Source organism: Prionailurus bengalensis, chromosome B2, assembly GCF_016509475.1.
Source record: "Prionailurus bengalensis isolate Pbe53 chromosome B2, Fcat_Pben_1.1_paternal_pri, whole genome shotgun sequence".
Lineage (NCBI taxonomy): Eukaryota > Metazoa > Chordata > Mammalia > Carnivora > Felidae > Prionailurus > Prionailurus bengalensis.
In genome coordinates, this window is record NC_057349.1 from 110917809 (window position 1) to 110941772 (window position 23964).

The window sequence follows — 23964 nt, forward strand, 5'->3', positions numbered from 1 at the left end:
AGAGAGATAGAGCATGAGCAGGAGAAGGGGCAAAGAGAGAGAGAGAATCTCAGGTAGGCTCCACACAGTCAGTGCAGAGCCTGATGTGGGGCTCAAGCTCACAAACTGTAAGATCATGACCTGAGCTGAAATCAAGAGTCAGATACTTAACCTAATGAGCTACCCAGGTACCCCATAATTATCAATTTTCTACAGATCTTCATCTATTAAGAGAAGTGAAGTGTGGGAGAGAGTGTGTATCTCATATCATTTAGACAAAATGGAGAACTAAAACAATTATTAAATGCTTACATATTTATGACCAATATGACATGAATTGTGAGTTCCCTATTAAAGACAAAAACTTTTAATCCAACCATTTATCTTTTCCTTTAAAATGTAAAGCACAAACTTGAAGGACTAGAAACACTTTATTTGATGGAACCATACAAACAGATGAGAGTTTAGTTAGTATTTTTGAAGTGCTATCATCATTGTAACTTTAAGCAGATAAACTTTAATTATTATTAACATTGTTTCAATCTTAACTGGTTTGTTTAAACTCCAATTACAATAAATTGGCATATTTTACTTTTTATTAAATAGTTTTTATAATGACAATGAAAGATGCAATGATGCAATGTAGAAAAGCACTCGGAGGAAAAATTAGTGCTACATCCAAAGTATTATTTCAGAAATTTATTTTGACATCATATTCATATTAAGATATGTTGTCAGTGTCCACAGTACATCTGTGAGGTATCAGGTTGTTGTTTGTCTTGAAATCCCTATTTCACACATAGGAAAACAAGCACAGTATATTTAGTAAATTTTCCAAGGGCACACATTGTGTCAAGATAGCACTGGGAACAGAATTTATTTCTGATATTTTTCTTACATAGTCCAGTGCCTAACATAGTGTCCTAGAAAGAGTAAGTACTTAATACATAGTCATTGAATGAAAGAATGGATAAATCATTCTATGAAATCTAAACAACTGTCATATTTGCTCTCTATTCCCTTCTTCATTAAATTGAAGAAGCCGTAGGAGCAGTTGAGCAATAAACTTTACCAACTGTCCCCTCCACAAGTTTCCATTGCTACATGAAGAAGCTTTGCAAGATGATACCATCTGGTCAGTCCTGAAGTTATACACTCTAGGTCCCCCCGAAAGAGTGTCATTAATCTTGGTTCATCGTAATGTTGGCTTTTGTGGTGTGAGTTAGATCTACCAGCAGGTGTCTGAGACCAACTCTTTTCACCGAAGTCACTGAAAATCCGTTATTAATACTGAACGTGTTACTGATGCCCTAGCCTAATATTTTAGTAAATCAGAGTTCTAAATTAGACTTAAAGAACTTGATAGTTGTTGAAAATAAGTCACTTGGCTAGTATTGGCTCTGGCTACCTCAGCAGAGGGTAATTATAATGCCAGAAAGGATAACTTAATTTATTTCCTGAGTTCATTTGTCGTAAGTTGAGTTGCAACTGTAAACACGATTAAGGTCACAGTGGCATGACTTTTAAAGTTGATAGAAAAATGTGGTAAAGAACATAAGTGTTCATATCACCAGAAGACAAAAAGATGACAAAGCCATCATAGTCATTCCCAATGATCATCAAGTAACTTAAAAATTGTCATTTGTTCTATTGGTGCTGATAACCACTTAACTAAAAAACAAGTAAGACATCTCATGAAGCACTTATGGTTAAAATATAGTTCTTCAATTTTGATGACATTCATTTATATACATATATATATATTTTTGAGAAAGAAAACCCATTTAACTGTACAGAATGATCCTATTTAAGTGAAAGGAAATGCCTTTGCATTTGTCACCCAAATTTAGTGATTGAACTAAAATTTCATCCAGGTGACATTTTCATTAGGACATAGTCTGGAGAAATCTGAAAATACTACATCTCATTTGCCTTTATGTCAAACAAATGATTCACCAGACCTGCCTAATTGGATGGTATATTTCCACTGGAGTGAATGTCCTAATTATAATTTAAGACAAATTTGAGAGAGAAGGTTTATCAGACATTTCTACCTCATTTTATCATGTCCAAAGTTCAGAGATATTTTGAATTCTGTGTAAAAGAGCATCACAAGGAACTTACAGCACTCTTTGGTGCAACTATTACCCATTCTTAAAGCATTGCCACAACGAAAATAGAAAGAGACATAAGTAAAACTAAACTATTAAACATCAACTTAGTGGGCAAATTGCGTTTAGAGATCCACATCATAAAGAGTAGCTTTTGTGTAGGCTCCTGTACTCCTTAAACTGAAAGCATAGTCTGTGTTTTCATGTAAGAATATATCTAACTGGAATCAGGAATTCCATTTTGTAATTGTGTCAGTTATATTTAAAAGATCATTATTAAGGAAACTTTAATTTGTAAGCAACTCTACAGTGAATAGAAATAGGAAAATATAAGCATCCACACTTAGCAACAAACACAAATAACAGATTCTTGAGCGCCATATCTTTCAACATGTTTGCTTATCATTCAATCCTTTTGCCCACCCTTTCTCTGTAGGTCAGGCAGGAGAGTAAAACATTTTCAGAGAAACTCCCCAGATTCATGATTTTAACTGCCTACGCCACTGCAGACAAACAATAGGTCCTATCGTCGAAGTCTCAAAGCACTTGTAAGGGCCATGCATGTGTATCTATTGTCCTTGTTGCTTTTGTCCTGGAGAACTTCGTTGGCCAGAGCTCTCTCCGGGATGATGCGCAGGAGTGACAGGAAACTGAAATCCATAGCCATTGTATCCATCCAAGTAGACACATTGGAAGAAACTGATGGGGCCTATGGAAGAGAGCATGATAATTTGTTAAAACAAGCAGAACATGAGCAGGAACAAAGGTAAATCACAGCCAGATAATACAATGTATGTGGACATGGGTTCTTCAGCTAGATAGCCTTGACAGTAACTATCAAGTTAATAAACCTCATTGTGTCTTAGATTCCTCACATGTAAAATCAAGACGATAGCAAAAACCTCATAGAAATGTTGTGGAAATTAAATCAGTAAATATATGTGAAGGACTTGAAATCTTTCCTGACACATAATAATCCCTTAACAAATGATAATAAAAATTATCTGGCATAGAAAGTCAAAATACTTACATCATAGGAATCTATTGATGTGCACTGTACTCCGAAAAACTGTTATATAGTTACAGATTTTAAAACATGAGCTTATCTATATGAAAAATAACTGACTTTTCTTGTTTCTTTTAATGTTTTTATAAAACCACAGAGAGCCTTGTGGTCTTAGAGTCTTGAGGCTTTCCACTTGCCCTTACTCTCCTGAGATGGCATAGTTACTGTTTGTTAAATTTTGTTTAACATTTATGTTTATTTTAGAGAGAGAGAGAGAGACAGCACATGAGTGGGGTAGGGGGAGAGAGAGAGAGAGGGAGACACACAAGGTCCAGGCTCTGAACTGTCAGCACAGAGCCCTAAGCAGGGCTGGAACTCACCAACCGCGAGATCATGACCTGAGCCCGGATGCTTCACCGACTGAGCCACCCAGGCACCCGGGGAATACTTTTTACGACAATGTGTCCAGGTAGCCGCTCTGTTGTCAGAGCAGACAGCAACACAGAAAATGTGTTAAAGCCAAGCAAGGCAGTGCAGCGTGGTGGGTAAGGGCATGAGCTCCCAATGCTCCCAGGTAGCAGCTTTGTTAAGAGATGGTGACTCTAACTTCTCCGAACAATCATGGGCACCTGCTGACTCTTCAGTGCTTTCTATTTTATCTATTTGCCTTCTGTTAATGAACCACAGAGTTTTTGCCAATGGCCAAGAAAGAGAATGACTGTTGAAGTGACTGCTATGTGGAATATGGTGAAGCTGGCCAAATTCGTATCAGCCTAAGGGCTTATGAAATAGAATGAAGCAAAGCAGGGGTATTAAGCAGCTAAAGGAAGCAATAAGGAATTATTCTGATTTCATCTCCCTGGGTGTCAGCTGACTTGAATCACTGGTTTTCAGTGATGAAAGTAGTTTGGAGAAATCTTGACTTTGTTCTTTCTTTTCCCCTTCATCTTATCCAGAATCATTTTCTTTTCTGTTGTAGCTTTAAAGAGAGGCAGTAACACAATCTGCCCCCACTCCCAAGGTTGTAAGTGCTTGGGGCTTTGACGGGCCACTGCCAGGGATGGCAATAAAGCTAGACTGCACTGGGACAACTGGGTGGCTCAGTCTGTTGAGTGACTGACTTCGGCTCCGGTCATGATCTCACTGTTTGTTCGGTTGGGCTCTCTGCTGTCAGTGCCAATCCTGCTTCAGATCCTCTGCCCCCCTCTCTCTCTGCACCTCCCCTGCTCTCTCTCAAAAATAAATAAACATTAAAAAAAATAGCTGGACTGCATTAAGATGAATGGCAGCATCAGTGCTAAAAGTAGAAGAGTCCAGCAGGGACAGGTTACCTTCCAGCTGAACTGTACTAGACATGGGCACATTTCTTTTTTTTTTTTTTTTTAGATTTTTTTTTTCCAACGTTTATTTTTGGGACAGAGACAGAGCATGAACGGGGGAGGGGCAGAGAGAGAGGGAGACACAGAATCGGAAACAGGCTCCAGGCTCCGAGCCATCAGCCCAGAGCCTGACGCGGGGCTCGAACTCCCGGACAGCGAGATCGTGACCTGGCTGAAGTCGGACGCTTAACCGACTGCGCCACCCAGGCGCCCCGACATGGGCACATTTCTGAGCATCTACTTAATTGATGCTGATAGGCTGTTAATGGAAATATCATTACATCTGCAAATGTTAAGGCTTATATAAAAGGCTCAGGAATATCAGACTGTAGAACTATTTTATAGTTAGATGGAAATAGGAAGTATTGTTTTTCTACAGAAAATGCTCCAATCAAACTTAAAATAGTTGATGAGTTTTTTTGCTAAAAATATTGAATTGATTCATTTGTTCATTTTAATTTTTTAAATATTTTTAAATGTTTTTATTTATTTTTGAGACAGGGAGAGACAGAGTGTGAATAGCAGAAGGGCAGAGAGAGAGACCCACACAGAATCCAAAGCAGGCTCCAGGCTCTGAGCTGTCAGCACAGAGCCTGATGCGGGGCTTGAACTCACAGACTGTGAGATCATGACCTGAGCTGAAGCTGGAAGCTTAACCAACTGAGCCACGCAGGTGCCCCTCATTTGTTTTTAATTAAACCTTTTATTTTGAGATTATTATAGAGTTGCTTGCAGTTGTCAGAAATAATACAGAGCTATTCCCATATACCATTCACCCAGTTTCCCCACTATGGTGACATCTTTACAAAACTATAGTACAATATTCCAAACAGGAAATTGACCTTGATACAATCCACCTATTCTTTTGAATTATATTTTAATATTTATTTATAAAATAAAGACTTTAACTGTTTATGTGGCATAGCCACAAATTTTTACCAGTAGGTTAATAATTGGGAAACTCCTGTTTAAACCAGAAACATGCCCAGATTGACTTTATAGATTTTTGAAATAATAGTGAAAAGTACTGTTTTTCTCAAAACCTGATTATATGAAGGGCTATAATGACTCCCTCTCTTATTTGCCGCAATCGCCTCAACATCTGAAGCAGAGCTTGGAATGTAGTAGGCACTTAATATTTGCTCAGTGAATCAAGTATTAATACGGAGTAGGAGTCATTTGCTGTTGTAGTGGGCGTTTTAGTAACTTCCTGCAGAAACACCTTAAAGAAGCAGTTAGAATCCAGAGAACATTATTGATTTCATTTCTTCAGATAAATGTCTATTCTTTAAAAGCATTAAGCGAAACGAACTTCAGTCATACCTATTTCAAACATTGTTTCTTTTAGTCTGTCCAGCAATGACTTTAATGCAAATGCGAATCCAAAATGTATTGCTTTACCATTTGAAGAAAAATATCTAATTTGGAAATATCAGAATGATGAGAATCTTGGACATTGAATTTTGTAACTGCACATGAATGTTGATTGCATTCTACAATCAACGATCCAAAGACTATTAAGAGCCTGCCACATATCTAGAAAACCAAAAAGAACTTTCAATCTTAAAAGAAGTGAGTTTCTAAGCAATTGAATTGCTGAGTCTTATTTCTACATTTTTTTTCTCTTTGATATAAGAAAGTTCAGCATATCACTTCAGCTGTCTGATTATAAAGCAGACAGTAGCACATATTGAAGCACAAGTTTAGTGAGAGTGCACAGGATCAGAGCTGTGTAGAATGGTCTGCGATAAATGCCACTTCAGTCATTACTTTGTAATTCTTCCAAATACGTGCCTCTTGCTTGACACAAAAAGTGGTGGGCTTATTTTTTGAAATATAAGTGACCTACTTTAATGTTATTCATCATGTCTGTGCTAAAAATCTTTTTCTTCTCATACTGGTCTTCTTAAGGGTCTAAAGTGCCGGTTTATACTTCTACCTTTAATATAGAATGACTTCATAGTTTTAAAGTAATTATAAACTTACTTTTTTGCTTCTTTGTGGAGTACACATCTTCAGCTTCTGGTGTATACAAAAATATGAAAGTAAATAATTTGTACATTCACAGCTATTATACAAATATGTAGGGAACTAAAAATGTCTAAACGGTTGCGCAGTATGAAAGAAACAGGAGCTAATTCCCTCTTTATAATATATTCTAGGTTCTTATTCAGATTCTATTCAATCTCTCACCCTAAAATTTATAGCTAAGAGCCAGTAGCAGAAGAGGAGCCAGTGGAAGAAAAGAATGTGGTGTTCAGTATGTACTTGTTCAAACAGGAACACTGGTCCTGATGTGTTGGATGTTGGTGGGTGAGTGCTAGCAGATGCACATATTCTTTTTTTTAGAAGAGGTCTTTAATGTTTAAAGTTATAACATGTAAGAGTGAGCGGGCTAAATAATGAATATTTCAAAGTAATTCTAAATTAAAAAAAATTTTTTTTAAGGTTTATTTATTTTTGAGAGAGACAGAGAGACAGAGTGCAGAGAGAGGGAGACACAGAATCTGAAGCAAACTCCAGGCTCTGAGCTGTCAGCACAGAGCCCGACACAGGACTCAGGCTCACAAACCATGAGATCATGACCTGAGCCAAAGTCATATGCCTAACTGACTGAGCCAGCCAGACTCCCCAAAGTAATTCTAAATGTTTGAGGGGCTTAAGTTTTTAGTAATCATCTTTGCCATGAAAGAATATCAGCAGACTGGTGTCCTGTATTAGTCCCTTTTCTCATCTGGCTCATGGATTTCTCTACAGTAGTGATAAGTGCCATGTATTTATCTAGTGATGGATAAATTGAAGCTATCTAGTTGAACCCCTTTATCTAGCATTCACATTAACTGGTGTTCACTTTTGGGCTTTGGGGGTTTCTTGTAAAACCCTGAAAGGTAACAAAGATGTGAATGCATGTGTCTTTCAGCAAAAGTTAGGTTTTAGACTTCAACAAATTCTAAATATGTTCAAGGACCTTTCTTCTCAAAGTGTGATCCATATTCCAAGAGTTTCACTGTTATTTGGAGATTAATATATAAAGGTAGTTCTTAGGCCCCAACCCACATTTATCCCATTTTAAAAAGATTGTCAGATGATTTATGTATAAAATGATTTGAGAAGCAATTGTCTAGAAGTCAAAAACATGTTAAGAGTTATTGTTCTTAATAATTCAAGTTTTCAAAAAAATCTAAAAATTAAGTATTCAAAAACATATCTTAGGACAAGTGTAAATCATCCTAAGACTCAGGTGTCCATTTCTTTGTGTCTTTCCTCAAAACACTATTTTCTATACTGTTAATTAATTCTGGGCACTGCTATAGTACATATATTTTCATGGCAAGAACAACTCTTACACAAGCTCTATTGTTTATAGGCAAGTTTGGAAGTATAATAGAAAATATCTATTATATAACATGCCACTCTAGGGACTCTGGAAACCCTTCAGTAAAAAAAAATAAAATAAAATCAGTTGAAACTCTTATAATACAAATAAAGAAATTTAGTCCTGAAAAGACTTGCTCAAGATTATGTATCTAGTTGTGATATATTTTTCTGAAGTTTGAGCCTTTTCTTTCTTCCTTTTTCCATCTTTCCTTCCTTACTCCTTCTTTCCTTCCTTCCTTGTTCTTTCCATTTCTTCCTCCCTCCCTTCCTTCCTTCTTTCCTTCTTTCCTTCCTTCCTCCCTTCCTTTCTCTAGCCATTGCTGTTAGTATAGGCAAATTGTTTTAAATTTTTTTAATAAAAATATGTCAACTTCACCTTTAAACATTTATCTGATTCTCTTTCTATCAAATAACACCCCCATTCAATTCAAAAATAGTGAAATGATGGTTTTGAAATATTGTTCCTGTAAGCAGATTGGACAATAAATGCATCTAATATTTACTTTTAAATAAACCAGTGTCTAGTGCCTTCAACATGTGAAGATATGCATATTTTTTCCAAATAATGTAAAAAAGCTGTTTGTCTAAAAAATGGGTCTGCCATCTAAATATTACTTAGGAAAAGCTAAAGACTAAATCAAGAATAGTTAAATAAAACAGACAAAACATCATAGCCTTAAGAGAAAACTCCTAAATACACTGAAGCAACAAGTTCACCTTCAGCTTTCTTTGAAGCCGGTACATCTTCCAGATCTTCTCCTAGAGAGTAAAGAAAGGACACATCAATCCATGGTCTATTTTCCAGCTTTCCCAAAGAAGAAATTTTGTATTTAAGGTTTTTGAATCATAAGATCTATTACTCTGCGAACTCAGCATTTAGTGTCTCTATGAATAAGAACTTCCTGACAAACAAGGCAACTTCTCTGACTTGGGAAGAGGGTGGGGGGCAATGGATACCGTATCAGGCTGTGGTTAGGGCTGACAAAAGCTGGCTATGATAAGAAGGACCTGCAGTGATGCTCCCAAATGTGGCTCTCCTCTCTGGCTCCTAACACTCCTTCCCCAAACTACCAACACTTCTGGAATTTAGGACATTGGAGATAAATACATAAGCTAGATCCCGAGAAAAATATCCGCCAGCATATTTTATTAGTGGACTGATTAGATTTTAGTCTTTTGATGGATAATTGTAGAGGCAATTAAAAGACACTAGAAGTTGAACCAAAGCTCAAATACACAATGACTCTTAGCTTACATTATGTAAATTACTTGCTGTTTTGTGTACAGGCACATGTGGAATAATGTGGAAGATTTTTAAGTCAGAGATAATTCTAAGAAAATATAATTAAATGATCTTTAAATGTTCACATCAGTTTTTTAGCATTCTTAATGAACTGAAAGAGGGTCGGTTTTCTATTATTTATTCAGATTTTGCATACCAGCTGCTCACCAATAAATAGAAAAGGGGTAAAATAGGTCAGTATGCAAATTTTCTCTAATAAGAAAGAAATGTGACCTTTAGAAACAGATGTTATTATGTAAAAGAACAAAATGGGAAAAAAGAAAATTACGACCACTTTTTTGCAGTAAATATTTTTAAACTACTTAAAAATTTTATTTTTTAATTAGCAACTTTGGTGAAAAAAGTCTCATCAGGACTCGGAGGCCAAGACTGAGACCCCAAAACAGCTGTTTGTTTGTTTTTTTCCTTGTCAGGCTGGAGCAGAGTTTGAACCAGGAAAGAACCTCTCCAGGTCTGGCCATAATTTACTCTCTACATCTGGGTCTCAGGTAAATTGGTTGCAAACTGGCTTCACTTCATCCAAGGACCTAGTTCAGGGCATTCGTGGCTTCCTTGTGTTGAGCGTCCCTTGCTCCTGATGTTGGCAGTGTCACTTAACTGTGGACTGGAGCATCCATTTGGGCTGGAGCAGTGAGTTACTAAAATTTCACCCTGATTAGTTTAGAAATATTTAAATACAAGCTTAACTCAATTAAATGCTGGATTAAATGACCATGGTCTGAAATTGCTCTGTTAGCTGCCATGAATAAACAAAAGGTATAAATGGGTACATGATATTTTGAAGTAACTTAACTATATTTTTAAAATGATGTCAGAGTTCTTAAAAGAACCAAATGATAGTTACACTTTCATTGTGTAGCAAGAATCTGCTAATTTTTATGGAGGATGTTTATAAAAGTAACCTAATGCAAGGTTCTTGTACACAAGAAATACAGATTTTATTTTTGAGGATTATAGCACACATAAGCTTAAGATGTTTATGCTCTGGATTCATTTGTTATCCCTGGAGAAATAAATATGGGTAGAATAAAAACCCGAGCTGCTTCTCTTTTCCAAATTCTGTATTCTGACCCAGCATAAACTAGCTACGTGATAAAAGCTGGCAAGAAGTGAGTCATATGTCAATTGCTCAAGCTAACCGGGAGAACAGAGGCACCAGAAGGTAAACCGCAAGCCTAGGGCAGTTGCTATAGAGATGCAGTCTCTGTGTAAGCAACTTAACAGCAACAAAAATTTACTGAACTAGGAATAATGAATGTACCGCAATTGTCACTGCTCAGCATACAAAAAAGAAATAACACACTTACAATCCATTTAATTTTATAACTTGCGCATTGATTAGGTGAGTGGTGGCTTGGATAAAACAAATATGACTCTAAAAAGGTATAATAATTACCATAAAAGATGTATCAACATGTGCCAATGGACTTTTAAGAAAACATTTTATGAAGGAAGTTTAATTTATTTTTTATTTTTATTTTTTTCCTTGGAAGGTTTATCTGAAGAAATACACTTAAGATCAGATGTAGAAGAAATCAAGAAATAGCGATATATAATAGCCACACCCAATTTTGGAATCAAATAGGACAGATGTTTCAATTTCTTGCTAAGTTTGCACAAGAATAAGGAATGTGATGTTTTACTTTTGTCAGTTTTTAGGGTCACGTCAGTGCAGATATCCCACTCCAGTCTAAAGAATAAACAATTCAAGATGCTAAAAGTGAATAATTTGATATTTGTTGCCTTAGAGTTCTCTAAGCTGGACAGTGCAATCTCCAAGCCAAACAGGGATGACAAACGTTCCTAAGCCTAAGGACAATGACTGGAAAGCAGAATCAGATGATTTAGAGGCCTTGGGATTCTGTGATGATCTGAGTGTACCTGCATCTTATTTGTGAAATGGAAGGGAAGGAAGAATTATCCACAACTCATCACTGGAACATCATAGCTATTAGAACATCGATTTTTAAAAAGTGATTTGTATACTTTGTATAATTTTAGAACACAATGAATTTTATTTTCTGCATATGTCCCTTAGTAAACAGTATCTTTTCATTAAAAAAGGAAGTCTAATTTAAAATCGGTCCTTTGAAGGTGCCTGGGTGGCTCAGTAGGTTGAGCATCCAACTTCAGCCCAAGTCATGATCTCACAGCTCATGAGTTTGAGTCCTGCACTGTCAGCACTGAGCCTGGAGCCTGTTTCAGATTCTGTCTGCCCCTCCCCACCTGGTGCTCTGTCCCTGTCTGTCTCTCTCTCAAAAATAAATAAAATAGAATGGGTCCTTAATATAGAGGGGAATATGACCGAAGGAGATGGCAAGTTTCAAGTGAAGGCAATCATATGAAGAAAGACTAGATATAGCAAAGAACAGAAGAGACTCAAGGAGCAGATGGAATGTTGAGGAGGGCAGGAGAAGTGCATCTGCAAAGGTTAGAAAATGTTATCATGTGGAAAGACAGATGTCAGGCTGAGCATTCTCTACTCAATGTCCTAGCCAGTGAAGGTCATTCAAGAAGGAAATCATGTTCTAATGTACTTTGTAAAAATAACAAGACTAGAATATGAGAGAATGGATTCAGAGAAAGAAATTGGAAATGTATTTTAACAGTCAACATCAAAACAATGATTTCTGCAATTGGAAATCACTGACAGAGTTGAGTATAAATAAGGCTTCATAGGTACAATTAAATAGGATTGAGTACATGTGAATGCAAGAGATTATATAATAAGGGATACCTTAATGCACTTTTTGAGTTTGGAAGAAAATAGTGGTGCCACTCCCAGCAACAAGGAAATCCTAGGAGGTACTCATTAGCTGGGGGCATCATAGGAAATTTAGTTTTCTAGCAGTAAATTGTGGTGTTGGTTGGTCATGATACTAAAAGTGTCTAAAAGGAAGAAAGAGAAGGCAAGTTGTCTGGAAAAGTTTACAAGTGACATGCATTGAGTTAATAGGCAAAACTGCGTGATTTAAGAGCTCACTTTTACTGATAGCAATGATAGCTAATACTTACCATCTGCTGGGCCTTATTATTTCATATGTGTTATCACATTCAATTGTGACAACCCCTCTGTGGGGTAGGTGTTCTTATTTTAAATCTCTTATATAGATGGAGCAGAGGAGGGTTAAGTGTTGTCCGAGGTCACAGAATGAATTAAGTGACAGGACTGAACCATGGACCCCAGTCTACCTGGATCAGAACCACTTGAATGAGGATTTATATTTATTTCACAAATAGTATAAATGTTATTCCTGTTATGTTCCAGCCACTGTTCTAAACACTTTATAAATGAGAACATATTTCACCTCCTTGGAAGTGGATACTATTCCTATTCCCATTTTGTAGGTAGGAAAATTGAAGGCTAGAGACTCAAGATCCCAGGGCTAGTTAGTGGGGAAACCTGGGATTCAACTCAGGCATTTTGGCTTTAGAGATTGTGTTATTAGTCACTGTGCCATTCCACCTCTAGAGGCTGGCCTCCCAAACTCAGTTCTCTCCGATTTCAGAACCTATGCATTATGTCGCCGACTGCATAAACCATGAACTTGTGCAGAGCAGAAATGAAAGAGTGTCCCTCTTCTAACAATCCATTTTCTTTCTGGTGGGATGAATAGAAGAGTTACTTATCTGTATTTGAAAATGATAATAACAATGAAGATGAAAATATATCTGTTCTGTTTGCCTAAACACTGTATTTTAGGTAAACTTATTCTAATCAATTAAGAGTGAAAATATTATCCAGACTTCCAAACTGTAGATTTCATCTTTTATTTATATAGAAACTTAGATTCCAAAGGAATCACAAGTATTAATGACTCTGTCCTCTTATCTAAATCAGACTTCTCCACGATAACAGTTATGAACACATGAGAGGTCTTGTCTGTGTGGCTACCATTTCAATCTTTTAAACATGCTGATGTCAAAGTCTGGCTTTTGTATAACTCTTTTATACTTATGAAATTACAGCTACAGACACAGAGGTTCTTAGCTATCTAAGAAAACAATAAAATGATCATGATAGGTCTAAATTTTGTATTTTCAAGTAGTGCTTGGTTTTTATCATGAAGTAAAGGAACTCCTTCCTTGTCTCAATTCCATAATCTGCTTCATATCACATAAGTGTCTGTTCCAACACTTAAATTTACATGTATGCGTGTATATATATATATAATTTTATAAATTTTATAAAATATATAAATATGTACACATATATGTATATACATATTTATATATAAATATGTACATGTGTTATTTTAAAAAATTTTTTACTAGTTTTTTTTATTTTTGAGAGGCAGAGAGAGACAGAGCATGTGTGAGGGACGAGCAGAGAGAGGGAGACACAGAATCGGGAGCAAGCTCCAGGCTCTGAGCGGTCAGCACAGACCCCGATGTGGGGCCCGAACTCACGAACGTGAGATCATGACGGTAGCCGAAGTCGGATGTTCAACTGACTGAGCCACCCAGGCGCCTCTGTGTGTGTGTGTGTGTGTGTGTGTGTGTGTGTTATTTTGTCATCAAGTGTAAGGCCCTGAAAAAAAAAATCAGAAATTCTCTTTGCCCTTTGCTTCATAGTTTTTGCTGAGCTCCAAGACTGGTCTCCAGCCATTAATCAAAAACAGAATGAGAGCAGAATGGGACTTTAGGAAAGTTCAGGAGATAAGTCTTTGTCTGCATGGGGTCAAGGGTAGCCTTGGTTCTATGAGGCTGAAAACAGATACAACTTAAAAAGCCAGTATGTTGACAGTAAGGAGACTCATGTGTGTGTGTGTGTGTGTGTTTGTGTGTGTGTTTGAGTGTATATAACATTAATACATATGGATATATATATATAGCATCAATATGGACAGTAATTAATATTTGGCTGAGAGAAATTCCAAGAACATAAAGAAATGTGGAGTTTAGCTGCAGTACCAACAGTTATTATGATGTACAATTACATGTATTTATAAATACATGGATTCAATATATGAATTAACAAACTTTATAGTAAAAATGACAGATTTATCATTCTCAACAAACAATCTTATCTTGGTTCCATTTCTTATTCTCTATGAGGGTGTTCTCAGATTTTTGGTTACAGAAATTCTTAACAGTCTTAAAAAATTAAGGACCTCAAAAAACTTTTGTTTATGTGGATTACGTCTATTGATAATTAATGTAACAGAAATTAAAACAGACATTGTTTTTAAACATAAGGATTCTCAAGCAAACAGCTCTTTGGCTGAAAGAGCGATGACTTTCTCACATATCATTTAGCCTTTGGAGAATTCCACTGTATGCTCATGAAAAAATGAGAGCAATAAAGGTAAATAGTGGTTGAATATTATTATGTAAAGTGTTTCAGGTCACCTGAAAGGATTTTGGAGACCCTAGGGATCCATAGACTATGACATTGAGAAATGCTACTCCAGATGAAGAATTCTATTTCTACAAAATAACCAACATTAACAAAAGGAAATAATTAAACATAAACCTGTCAAAAGGAAAGGTAATTATTCAAAAGTAAGTTTATTAGCCATATATTACATATGGCTATATATAGATCAAAGTATTTGAGAAAACAAGAGAGTAAATGTCACCTTTTGAGAAAAAAAAACAAAACATTTTATTTCTCTAACACAGGAACCAGTAAAATAATGCAAGATATAAGCAGAACACAGACAAAGCAAAACTGAATTCTTCAAATTAAAAATTATTACAGAAGAAATATCTGGTATGCGCTTTCACCTACCATATATATTTTATGCAAAAGTTATTACATATAATAGCAACCATTTGCCAATTAACTGTTAATATTGCATTAAAATAAAAATTTTAAACTGAGTTGAAATACACAATGAATGTAAATTTTTTAGATTTAGGCTTAGATATCAATTTCTTTCTTGTTTGCTTGCTGGCTTTCTTACCTTCTCTTTTTCTCTCTTCTTTTTTTTCTATATTAAAACTGTCCCTTCTAAGTTTGGATAACTGTAATAAATTTAACAACACTATCACACATATGCATGTTAATAAGTTAGAAACATATTTACAGTGGTTTCTAAAGGTTGTTGGAATCTCAGTTTCTTCTTCGTATAAAGTGTATAAATTCATCATGTGTATTTTATGATGTCCCCTATGTGTTTGTAACATAAAAATGTCTGAAATTGAATCAGTAATCAAAAATCTCCAAATAACCAAAAGTTCAGGACCAGACAGTTTCATAGGTGAATTCTGCCAAACATTATAAGAAGAGTTAATACCTAGTCTTCTTGAATTATTCAAAAAAAAAAAAAAGAAAAGAAAAAAGGAAACTTCCAAATTCATTTTATGAGGCCAGTAATACTCTGGTATTACTCAGTATTACCAAAATAAGATAAAGACACCACAAAAAAAGAGAACTATGGGCCAATATCTCTGATGAACATAGATGCAAAAATCCTCAACAAAATGCTGGCAAATGAATCCAACAATACATTTAAAAAATTATTCACCATGATCACATGATATTTATTCCTAGGATGTAAGGGTGGCTCAATATTTGCATATCAATCAACATGATACATGCCATCAATAGAGAAAGGATAAAAACCATTTAATCATTTCAAAATATGGAGCCTTATGTACAAGAACCAAATTAAGGAAGTAACCCGTGTCCACCAATAGATGAGTGGATAAAGAGGAGATGGTATATATAGATGTGCAATGGAATGTTATTCAGCCATAAAAAGGAATGTAATCTTGCCATTTACAACAACATGGATGAAGCTAGAGAGTATAATGCTAAGTGAAAGAAATGAGTCAAAGAAAGACAAATACCATAAGCTTTCCCTTATATGTGGAGTTTAAGAAACAAATGAGCAAAGGGAAAAGAAAGGTGAGAGAGACAAACTGAGGACAGACTCTTAACTATAAAGAACAGATGATTACCAGATGGGAGGTGGGGGGGGGGGGAATGGGTGAAATAGGTGATGGGGATAAGAGTACACTTATCTTGATGATCACTGAGTAATGTATAGCATTGTTGAATCACTATATTGTGCACCTGAAAGTAATATTACACTGTATGTTAACTCTACTGGAATTAAACTTAAAAACTTTAAAAAAGACCAAAGTAACAAACATTTTCTAAAGGAATTTAAAGTAGAAAGAGCAATGTATGCAGCAGCAAAAAACTTTTTACAAAAGTTAACCTGTAATTGAAAATAGCATAGAAAAAAGAAACCAATGAATAACCAAAAAATAAAATAAAAATGTCAAAATATAAATATATTTTTATTTTTATTATTTTTTTAAAATGTTAATGTTTATTTTTGAGAGAGAGAGACAGATCATGAGAGGGGGAGGGGCAGAGAGAGAGGGAGACACAGAATCTGAAGCAGGCTCCAGGCTCCGAGCTGTCAGCACAGAGCCCAACGGAATCCACCATGAACTCATGAACTGAGCTGCAGTCAGATGCTTAACAAACTGAGCCACCCAGGTGTCCCTAAACATATTTCTTGAAAGATTAGTTTAGTTTTACAAAGTAAATGCCACCTTAAAGTTTTCTTGTAATTTATTCATTTAAGAAATAGCTACTCTTTCAGCAACAACAATGACTACAATGAGCTCTTTTTCTGTGCAGGTGCCCTACAAGGTACTTTACATTTTCACTTACGTCTCATAACACACTAAGAAATAGGTGGAATAGCTTCATTTTACAAGATAACACTGAGACTCAGCAGATTTAAAATGTGTTAAGCAACACATTTTTAAAGTATTAAATGAAGGTATAAAGCTGAATTTCTTGAGCTTCTAGACCCTCAATCTTTCAATTAAACATTCTATCTCCACTTTCAGAAGAAAAGGACAATGCTACCTAGAAGTAATTTGCAGTCAAGTAGAGAAAATGGACAAGTATCCAAACAAATATAAGATACTATGGGTTGCAAGTAGTATATAACAATCATCAAAACAAGCGTGAGATGTTTTCAGTGGTGGTACAATCACTTCTTCCCACGGACGTCAAAGAAATTTTTTGGAAGCTATCCCATGGGAGATAGACCATGAAGGATCATATAGCCAGAAATGGGAAGAAAAATACAGGAAAAAAGAATGACAGTATCAAAAGATGGAGGAAAATTAGGAACATGGACAGTTGAATTGGTTTGGTATCTCTTATAGGTATACACAGCGATTATAGAAAAAAGACATAAAATGTAGTTTAAGACTGAACTATAGAGGCTTTAGATCCTCAAGCTAAGATGTGTGGAATGTATTCTAAATTTTCCATGAAGAAATATTGAACACTTATTATCTAAATAGCTTAATCAATTTGAAGTTTTGGAAAACTTAATTTATTAGTAGATGTGAAATGGAAGAATGACAGAAATCAGAAAGGGACCTGCTGAAAAGTCACTGCAATGATTCAGAGGAGAAAGAGCAAAGCTAACATGACTTGACAACTGAATTAGAGCCTGACAAAAAGAACGGTGATTACGCAAAGTAGAATTTGAAGGTTTATGTCTACGTGACTAAAGAATAGAAATCATGTGGCAATTCCCTTTGGGATTTGCTGGGGTTGAGGGATAAAGGAAAGAAGGGGGAATAAGATAGGAAGGTCAGTCGTGAGCCTGTGCAGACAAAGAGTGATGCTGAGATTTGAAAATGTGAGACCAGAGTTGATAAGGCAGGTTAGACTTCAGAACACCTTGGGGTCTTACCCACAAAGAGATAGATACCCAGGTGGAAGGGCCCTGCTGGGAAATAGTGTGAAGAGGAGAAAAGAAAATTGACAATGGAAGAACCAATCCTCAGGGCGGGGTGTGTGTGTGCGTGTGGAAATAGCAGAAAGATAATGCTGAGAAAATATCAGACTGAAGAAAACGGAGTCTGATATTATGAAAACCAAGAGAGGAAAACATCAAGAAGGACGAGAGCCCAACAACATTGAATGCATCAGAGAGGTTGAGAATGGGAGAGGGGTGAGAGAAGGTAATTAAGCTCTGCAATTAGGAGGTCTGGGTTGAGCTTTAAGTGAGTTATTTGAGGACAGTGTCAGACGTTAATACTCAGCTTGCATGAAATAAAAGTCTGAGGAATTTGGTCAAGAATTGGTGGGAAACTTATTGAAGAGGTGTAACTGTAAATGAAAGCAGAGCAAAAGCACAACTTCAGGAAGCAGAAAGAGCAAGGGAAATTTTTATATGCCAGAAGAGTCTGAGGATATTCGCAGGTGAAGGGAGGAGGGCTTCTTAGAAGGAGAACTGAAGATGCAGGATGGTGGGAGTCGGCATCAAGGAGAGGCAAGAGGGGTGGAGTCAAGGAGAAAACACGGAATGATAAATCTTGGGTGAAAAGCAAGGCTTCGTCATCTGAGAATGAGAATGTAAGGGTGGTAAAATAATGGGAAAGGTTAAAAGAGACTGTAATTTGGAGAAAAGAAAAATTTTAAGGAATCCACATAGATGGCATAGATCATGAATTTCATGTTTCTTGTTTTTAAAGATAAATTTTCCTGTGTAGTGCCCAGCCTGTTCTGTGTACTCTTAGGAAACATGATAAATAAATAAAAATGACCTAAATAATGCAAACATGTGTACCAGCAGTTACTGCATGTTTATTTCTACCAGCAATCTATTTTGATTTGTGTAACGTTTCAAGAAATACTTGTAGGTAAACATCTGGGATCCTAAAGCATCGACACAAATGTAACTTTGCACGAATTTTTGTTTTCATTTTTACTCCTCCTATTTTATCTAATTCACTGCATCACTTTGACTCTGTAGAAATATCAAAAACTTAAAATTATTTTCTCAACTGATTTGATGAATCATGTGTAAGTGATTTGATGCAATATTACATTCTAACAGTTAACATTTTTTTCAAGAACTCATAAGAATCTGCTGTAGTTCAAAGCAGCAGTTGATAGCCAGTATATTTTAGTTTTTTGGTGTGAAAGCCTCCTTTATGCAGCTATTATTTTAAATGATCATGAGTTTTAAAGAAAACTAACTACTACACTGAGCAATATCCACAGAATTCTCGAGATTGACCTCCGGGGGTAATAAAGTATGCAGAGACAGTTTGGAATTTTGCACACAGTGAAGCCAAGGGTGTTCAATAAATGTATGCAATCCTTTCTGAGTGTCTGTCCTGTCACTCTGAGGATAGGACACAGCTGTCTTGAGGGCCATGTCAGAACAACTTAACATCACCAATAAATGAATGAGGCCACATTGCTGGTACCCAAAGACTAATAATCAACAGTGACAAACATTTCACCAAATGTGCCTTATACACAGACTTGCTCTGAGGTCTAGCAGAATGAGTTATCAGAGAGAGTAAGCATGGCAGCTGTCCCTATTCAGAAGGCTTTAACCAAGTTACTGCTCCATTCTTTTTCTCCTGAAACAAAATTTCCATAAGTATAATCACCCTTGCTCTAAAAAGTGGCATTGTTTTAAATCCACCCAAAAACGAGTGAGATGTTTTTTCCCATTATGATTTTTTTCTTATTATGGTATCCATTTTGACACAAAAGCTTAATAAGCAAAACCTGTTCCTACCCAGGCAAAGTAACACATTATCATGCCATAATTATTACCATCATTGTCATCCTCATTCCCATGGATGCCAATTAATAAATACTTAATAGACACCAATTATTATTTATGCACCTTCTATTTTATCTTATTTATCTCTACCCAGAATTTCTATGAGGTAATATTATTATTATTATTATCCACATTTTATTATCAGTTTTTTTAGTATTTATTTATTTTTGAGAGAGACAGCATGAGCAGGGGAGAGGCAGAGAGAGAGACACACAGAATCTGAAGCAGCCTCCAGGGTCTGAACTGTCAGAACAGAGCCCAATGCGGGGCTTGAACTCACAAACCATGAAATCATGACCTGAGCTGAAGTTGGACGCTTAACCAACTGAGCCACCCAGGCACCCCTATTATTATACACTTTTTAAAAATAAGACTACTAAGCACAGAGATGTTATGTAGATTTCCCAAGTTTACACAAATTTTAAAACAGTTTCCCCTGTTATCAGCCACTACCCAATGAAAACATCTGTATTTCTATCATGAATTTGGTGATAATTTGTTTTTAACAACAACTACATTGATGTTAATATTCATTAGCATTCCATTCCAGCAAGTGATCTCCAATAATATTCCATCCCAACAAGTGTCCCAAAACAAACAAAACAAACAAACAAGTGAGTCATTGTATAAAATGATACTATTTAGGAAAAAAAACATATGTCCTAATATAAACTTTAACCTAAACACTATAAGAAAGCATATTTTTCTTTTTCAAAGGCTTGTGCATATTTGTCTTAACTAAGAATGGATTTTTTAAAGAAGATAAAATTTATATTTCTATGATTAAGGATTGTATAAAGTTTTGATAATAAATTTTATACAATTGCCCAGAACTAGAACATCAGAGTTTCACTTTTTAATTTAAGCAAGTAAGGCATGAATCTTGTTAAAACAAGGTTTGGGGATAACATTAAAAAAACAACTCTTGGACTCTAATTCTGAGGACACGATAGACAATATTCGCACAAAATCATACTTTTTGTTGAAGTGCTGGGCTCAGAGGAGACAAAGGAAGCTTCCAGAATCTTCCCTTCTGTTGCAAGAGGAGAAAAAGAACACCTGCTGATCCACGAACGGTGAGGTCACCCTGTGGACAAGTGCTTATAGTAAAACAAGAACTCAAAAACTAAGTGTGCAAGGAGCAAAGTAGGGGTGCATAGGCTGTGAGCCTTTGTTAAGCCAGAGATGGTGGGACAAAAATATAAGTGCCCCAGGTCATTTGGAGAAGATAGCAACAACACAGTATTTAAATCTCCTTCAAATCCCCTTGTAAAAACAGAGAGTGAAACCCATGGACAATATTTAAAATAAACTGAAATGAGCCCTAGAAATGTGGACTGAAACAGTCAGAAACCTACCAGGTATTAGCATCTGCGGAAAAGGAAGGAGAGGAAGGCAATAGGGAGTCTGAGAGACACCCCAAACAGGAAACCCCCAAACAGCCAATAGGCATTTTCTGAAAAGTGAGTAATGACAACTTGAGATCATCAGCTGAACCTGGGAAGGGCTTTGCCCAGTCCCAGAGCAGGTAAGCATAAAGGGTTCACCACGAAGTGTGAGTGCTGGTACCATCTGGTACCCTGTGACCCCTGGGGAACTTATGAGCCAGGGTTCACTTGCAGGACAGAATCCCACAAATGGAAGACACTACTAGGGGTGGAATAAAAGTTGAGCAAGATAGGGACAATGGAGAGAAAGAAAGATAATTTTAGATAAAAGTGAGGGAAATAAAATAAAACTATGAGCTCATAATCAATGTTCCAATCACAGAAGGAAAAAAGCCTTCATAAGGGAGAGCCTGAAGAAACAACAAACACATTTATATCACAAGGTACTTCAGATATTCAATTTTTCAAACTTGAACTTTAATATATATATAAATCTTCTAAGAATTAAAATATGAATTCAAAAATAAGGACAAACAATAGATTATTAAAATCACCAGTAAGATTTGAAAAATAACTATTATAATAAAATATAAATTATATAAAATCTCACTGGATGGGTAAAATAACATATAGAACTGAAGAAATAATTAGTGAATGTATGTTAAGACTGATCAAATTACACTAAATACATCATGGAGAAATGAGGAGATGAAAAATTAGAAAGAGATGTTGAAAGAAGAAAAATGTGCATACCTAACACATTAATAATGAGCACAAGGAAAAAATAGTAATATTTGAAGAAATAATGGCTATGAATTCTCCAAAGTGGTGAAGGAAAGAAAAATGACTCCATGTGCCCTGGAAAAATTTCACAATAAAAAGAAACTCTCACTCCATAAACTATAGTGAGTCTGCAGTGGATCAAGGGCAAAGAAAAAATATATAAGAAGACAGAGAGAAAGGATAGGTCATATGGAAGGAGTGACAATTCAACTGGTAACAGAATTCCTCTACCTTAGTGGAGGAAGAGAAAACAATACAGTGACATGATGTACTCAAAGTAATCAGAGTGCCTAACTGGTGACCTAGATCTTGTGCTTAGCAAAAGGCTTTCGACAATAAGGATGATTTAAAGGCATTGTCACATAAATAAAACCTGAGAACACTTTCCACCAATAGGTCTTTGCTCAAGACGCTTCTAGAGAAGGAGATGCTAAAGAAGTATGATGTTGAAGGAAAAGTCAGAGATGTGAGAGAGATGGTAGCAATATAACTGAGAAATCTGTAGGTGAAGATAGACACACGTTGAAAAATAATACTAATACAATTTGACATTCAGATTCTTTTAAAGGTTATAATTCAACTATTGAACAAAATTAGCATGTAAATCAGGTTTAGATGTGATGAAATTTAAATGTAGCATCCTTCTCTTGTTTGGAAGAGGGTGTTGGTTTTTTTTTTTTTTTTTAACGTTTATTTATTTGTGAGAGAGAGCGAAAGAGACAGAGTGTGAGTGGGGGCGGGCCAGAGAGAGAGGGAGACACAAAATCGGAAGCAGGCTCCAGCCTCTGAGCTGTCAGCACAGAGCCCTACGCAGGGGCTCGAACTCACAGACTGTGAGATCATAACCTGAGCCGAAGTCAGACGCTTAACCGACTGAGCCACTCAGGCGCCCTGGGGGAGGGTGTTTTATAGTAATTTTATTCTTTAAATGTGCATAGTAAAATTTCAAGGGTCACGGCTGAAGTAAGAGAAATAGAGTGTTGTCTTTCCAGATAGGTAGACATTAGAAAACAGAAAATAAAAATATATTTAAAGGGAAAAAAACACTCAATTTTGTAACGGACAAGAAAAAATATGAAGAAGTGTTTAGAGAACATGAGAAATATAAAACAAGCAAGATGGTAAGAACTAGACCTAAGATATTAATAATCACAACTAATGTGAGAAGTTGAAATTCATCAGATTAAAAGTGAAGGCCATTGTACTGGATAAAGAAAGAGTAAATTTTAACTTTATGTTATTTACTAAAGAGATATCTAAAACAAAATGTCATGAAAAGACATAAAATAAAAGTTTTTAATAAAAAATTCTGATAAAATACTAACCAAAAGAAAGCTGGGGTAATTGTAATAATATCAGATACACTTTACTTAAAAAAGGTCATTATATGGAATATAGAAGTTACTATGTATAGATAAATGTTCAATTCACCAGAAAGATACACAAAGCTTGGATAAAATGTATAAAATAGCTCCTAACATAAAAATTGATAAAACTACAGGAATAAACTGAAAATTTTCCATCTTGGAGGAAGATTTTAATATAGTCTGTCCAATTATTGATACTTCTATTATTCAAAAAATTAATGAAGATAAAGGGTAATTGAAAAACAATGAATCTTGACTCAATCAATATAGGATCATGCTTCTAACCATTAGAAAATGCACAATATTCTGGATGAAATATGGAATACCTACTAAAACAAATATATTTGTTTGTAAGATAAAGCTCAACGTATTTTAAAGAGGAGACCATTTTCTCTAACCACTATATAATTAAATTAGGCATTGGTTAAAAGAGGATGATCTTTACAATCCCCACAGGTTTGGAAATTGAAAAACAAGTTTTAAAATGTCCATGTAAAATGCTAGTTAAAGAATTTATGTTGATGGAATTAAGGTATACTTGCAACAGAACGATAATGAAAATACTGCATATAAAAGCTTGTGGGATGTTGCTGAAATAGCATTTAAACTCACTGCCTTATATGCTTATATTAGTAAAGGAGAAAGGTAGAGACTAATAAAATAAACATCCACATTAAGATATCTAAAAATAAACAC

General features: G+C 35.6%; 1 protein-coding gene across 1 annotated transcript in view; it reads right to left on the bottom strand.

Annotated features, from left to right (window-relative positions):
- Positions 1–391: 391 nt before the first annotated feature.
- Positions 392–23964, bottom strand: part of TRDN (triadin) — a 395011-nt gene continuing 371438 nt past the window's right edge. Inside the window, exons 38-40 of the mRNA XM_043592239.1 lie at positions 8571–8612; positions 6462–6497; positions 392–2799 (exon numbers count right to left, since the gene is read on the bottom strand). Coding sequence (XP_043448174.1) covers positions 2660–2799; positions 6462–6497; positions 8571–8612 — 218 coding nt within the window. The 3' untranslated portion in view covers positions 392–2659. The remainder of the gene's footprint in view (positions 2800–6461; positions 6498–8570; positions 8613–23964) is intronic.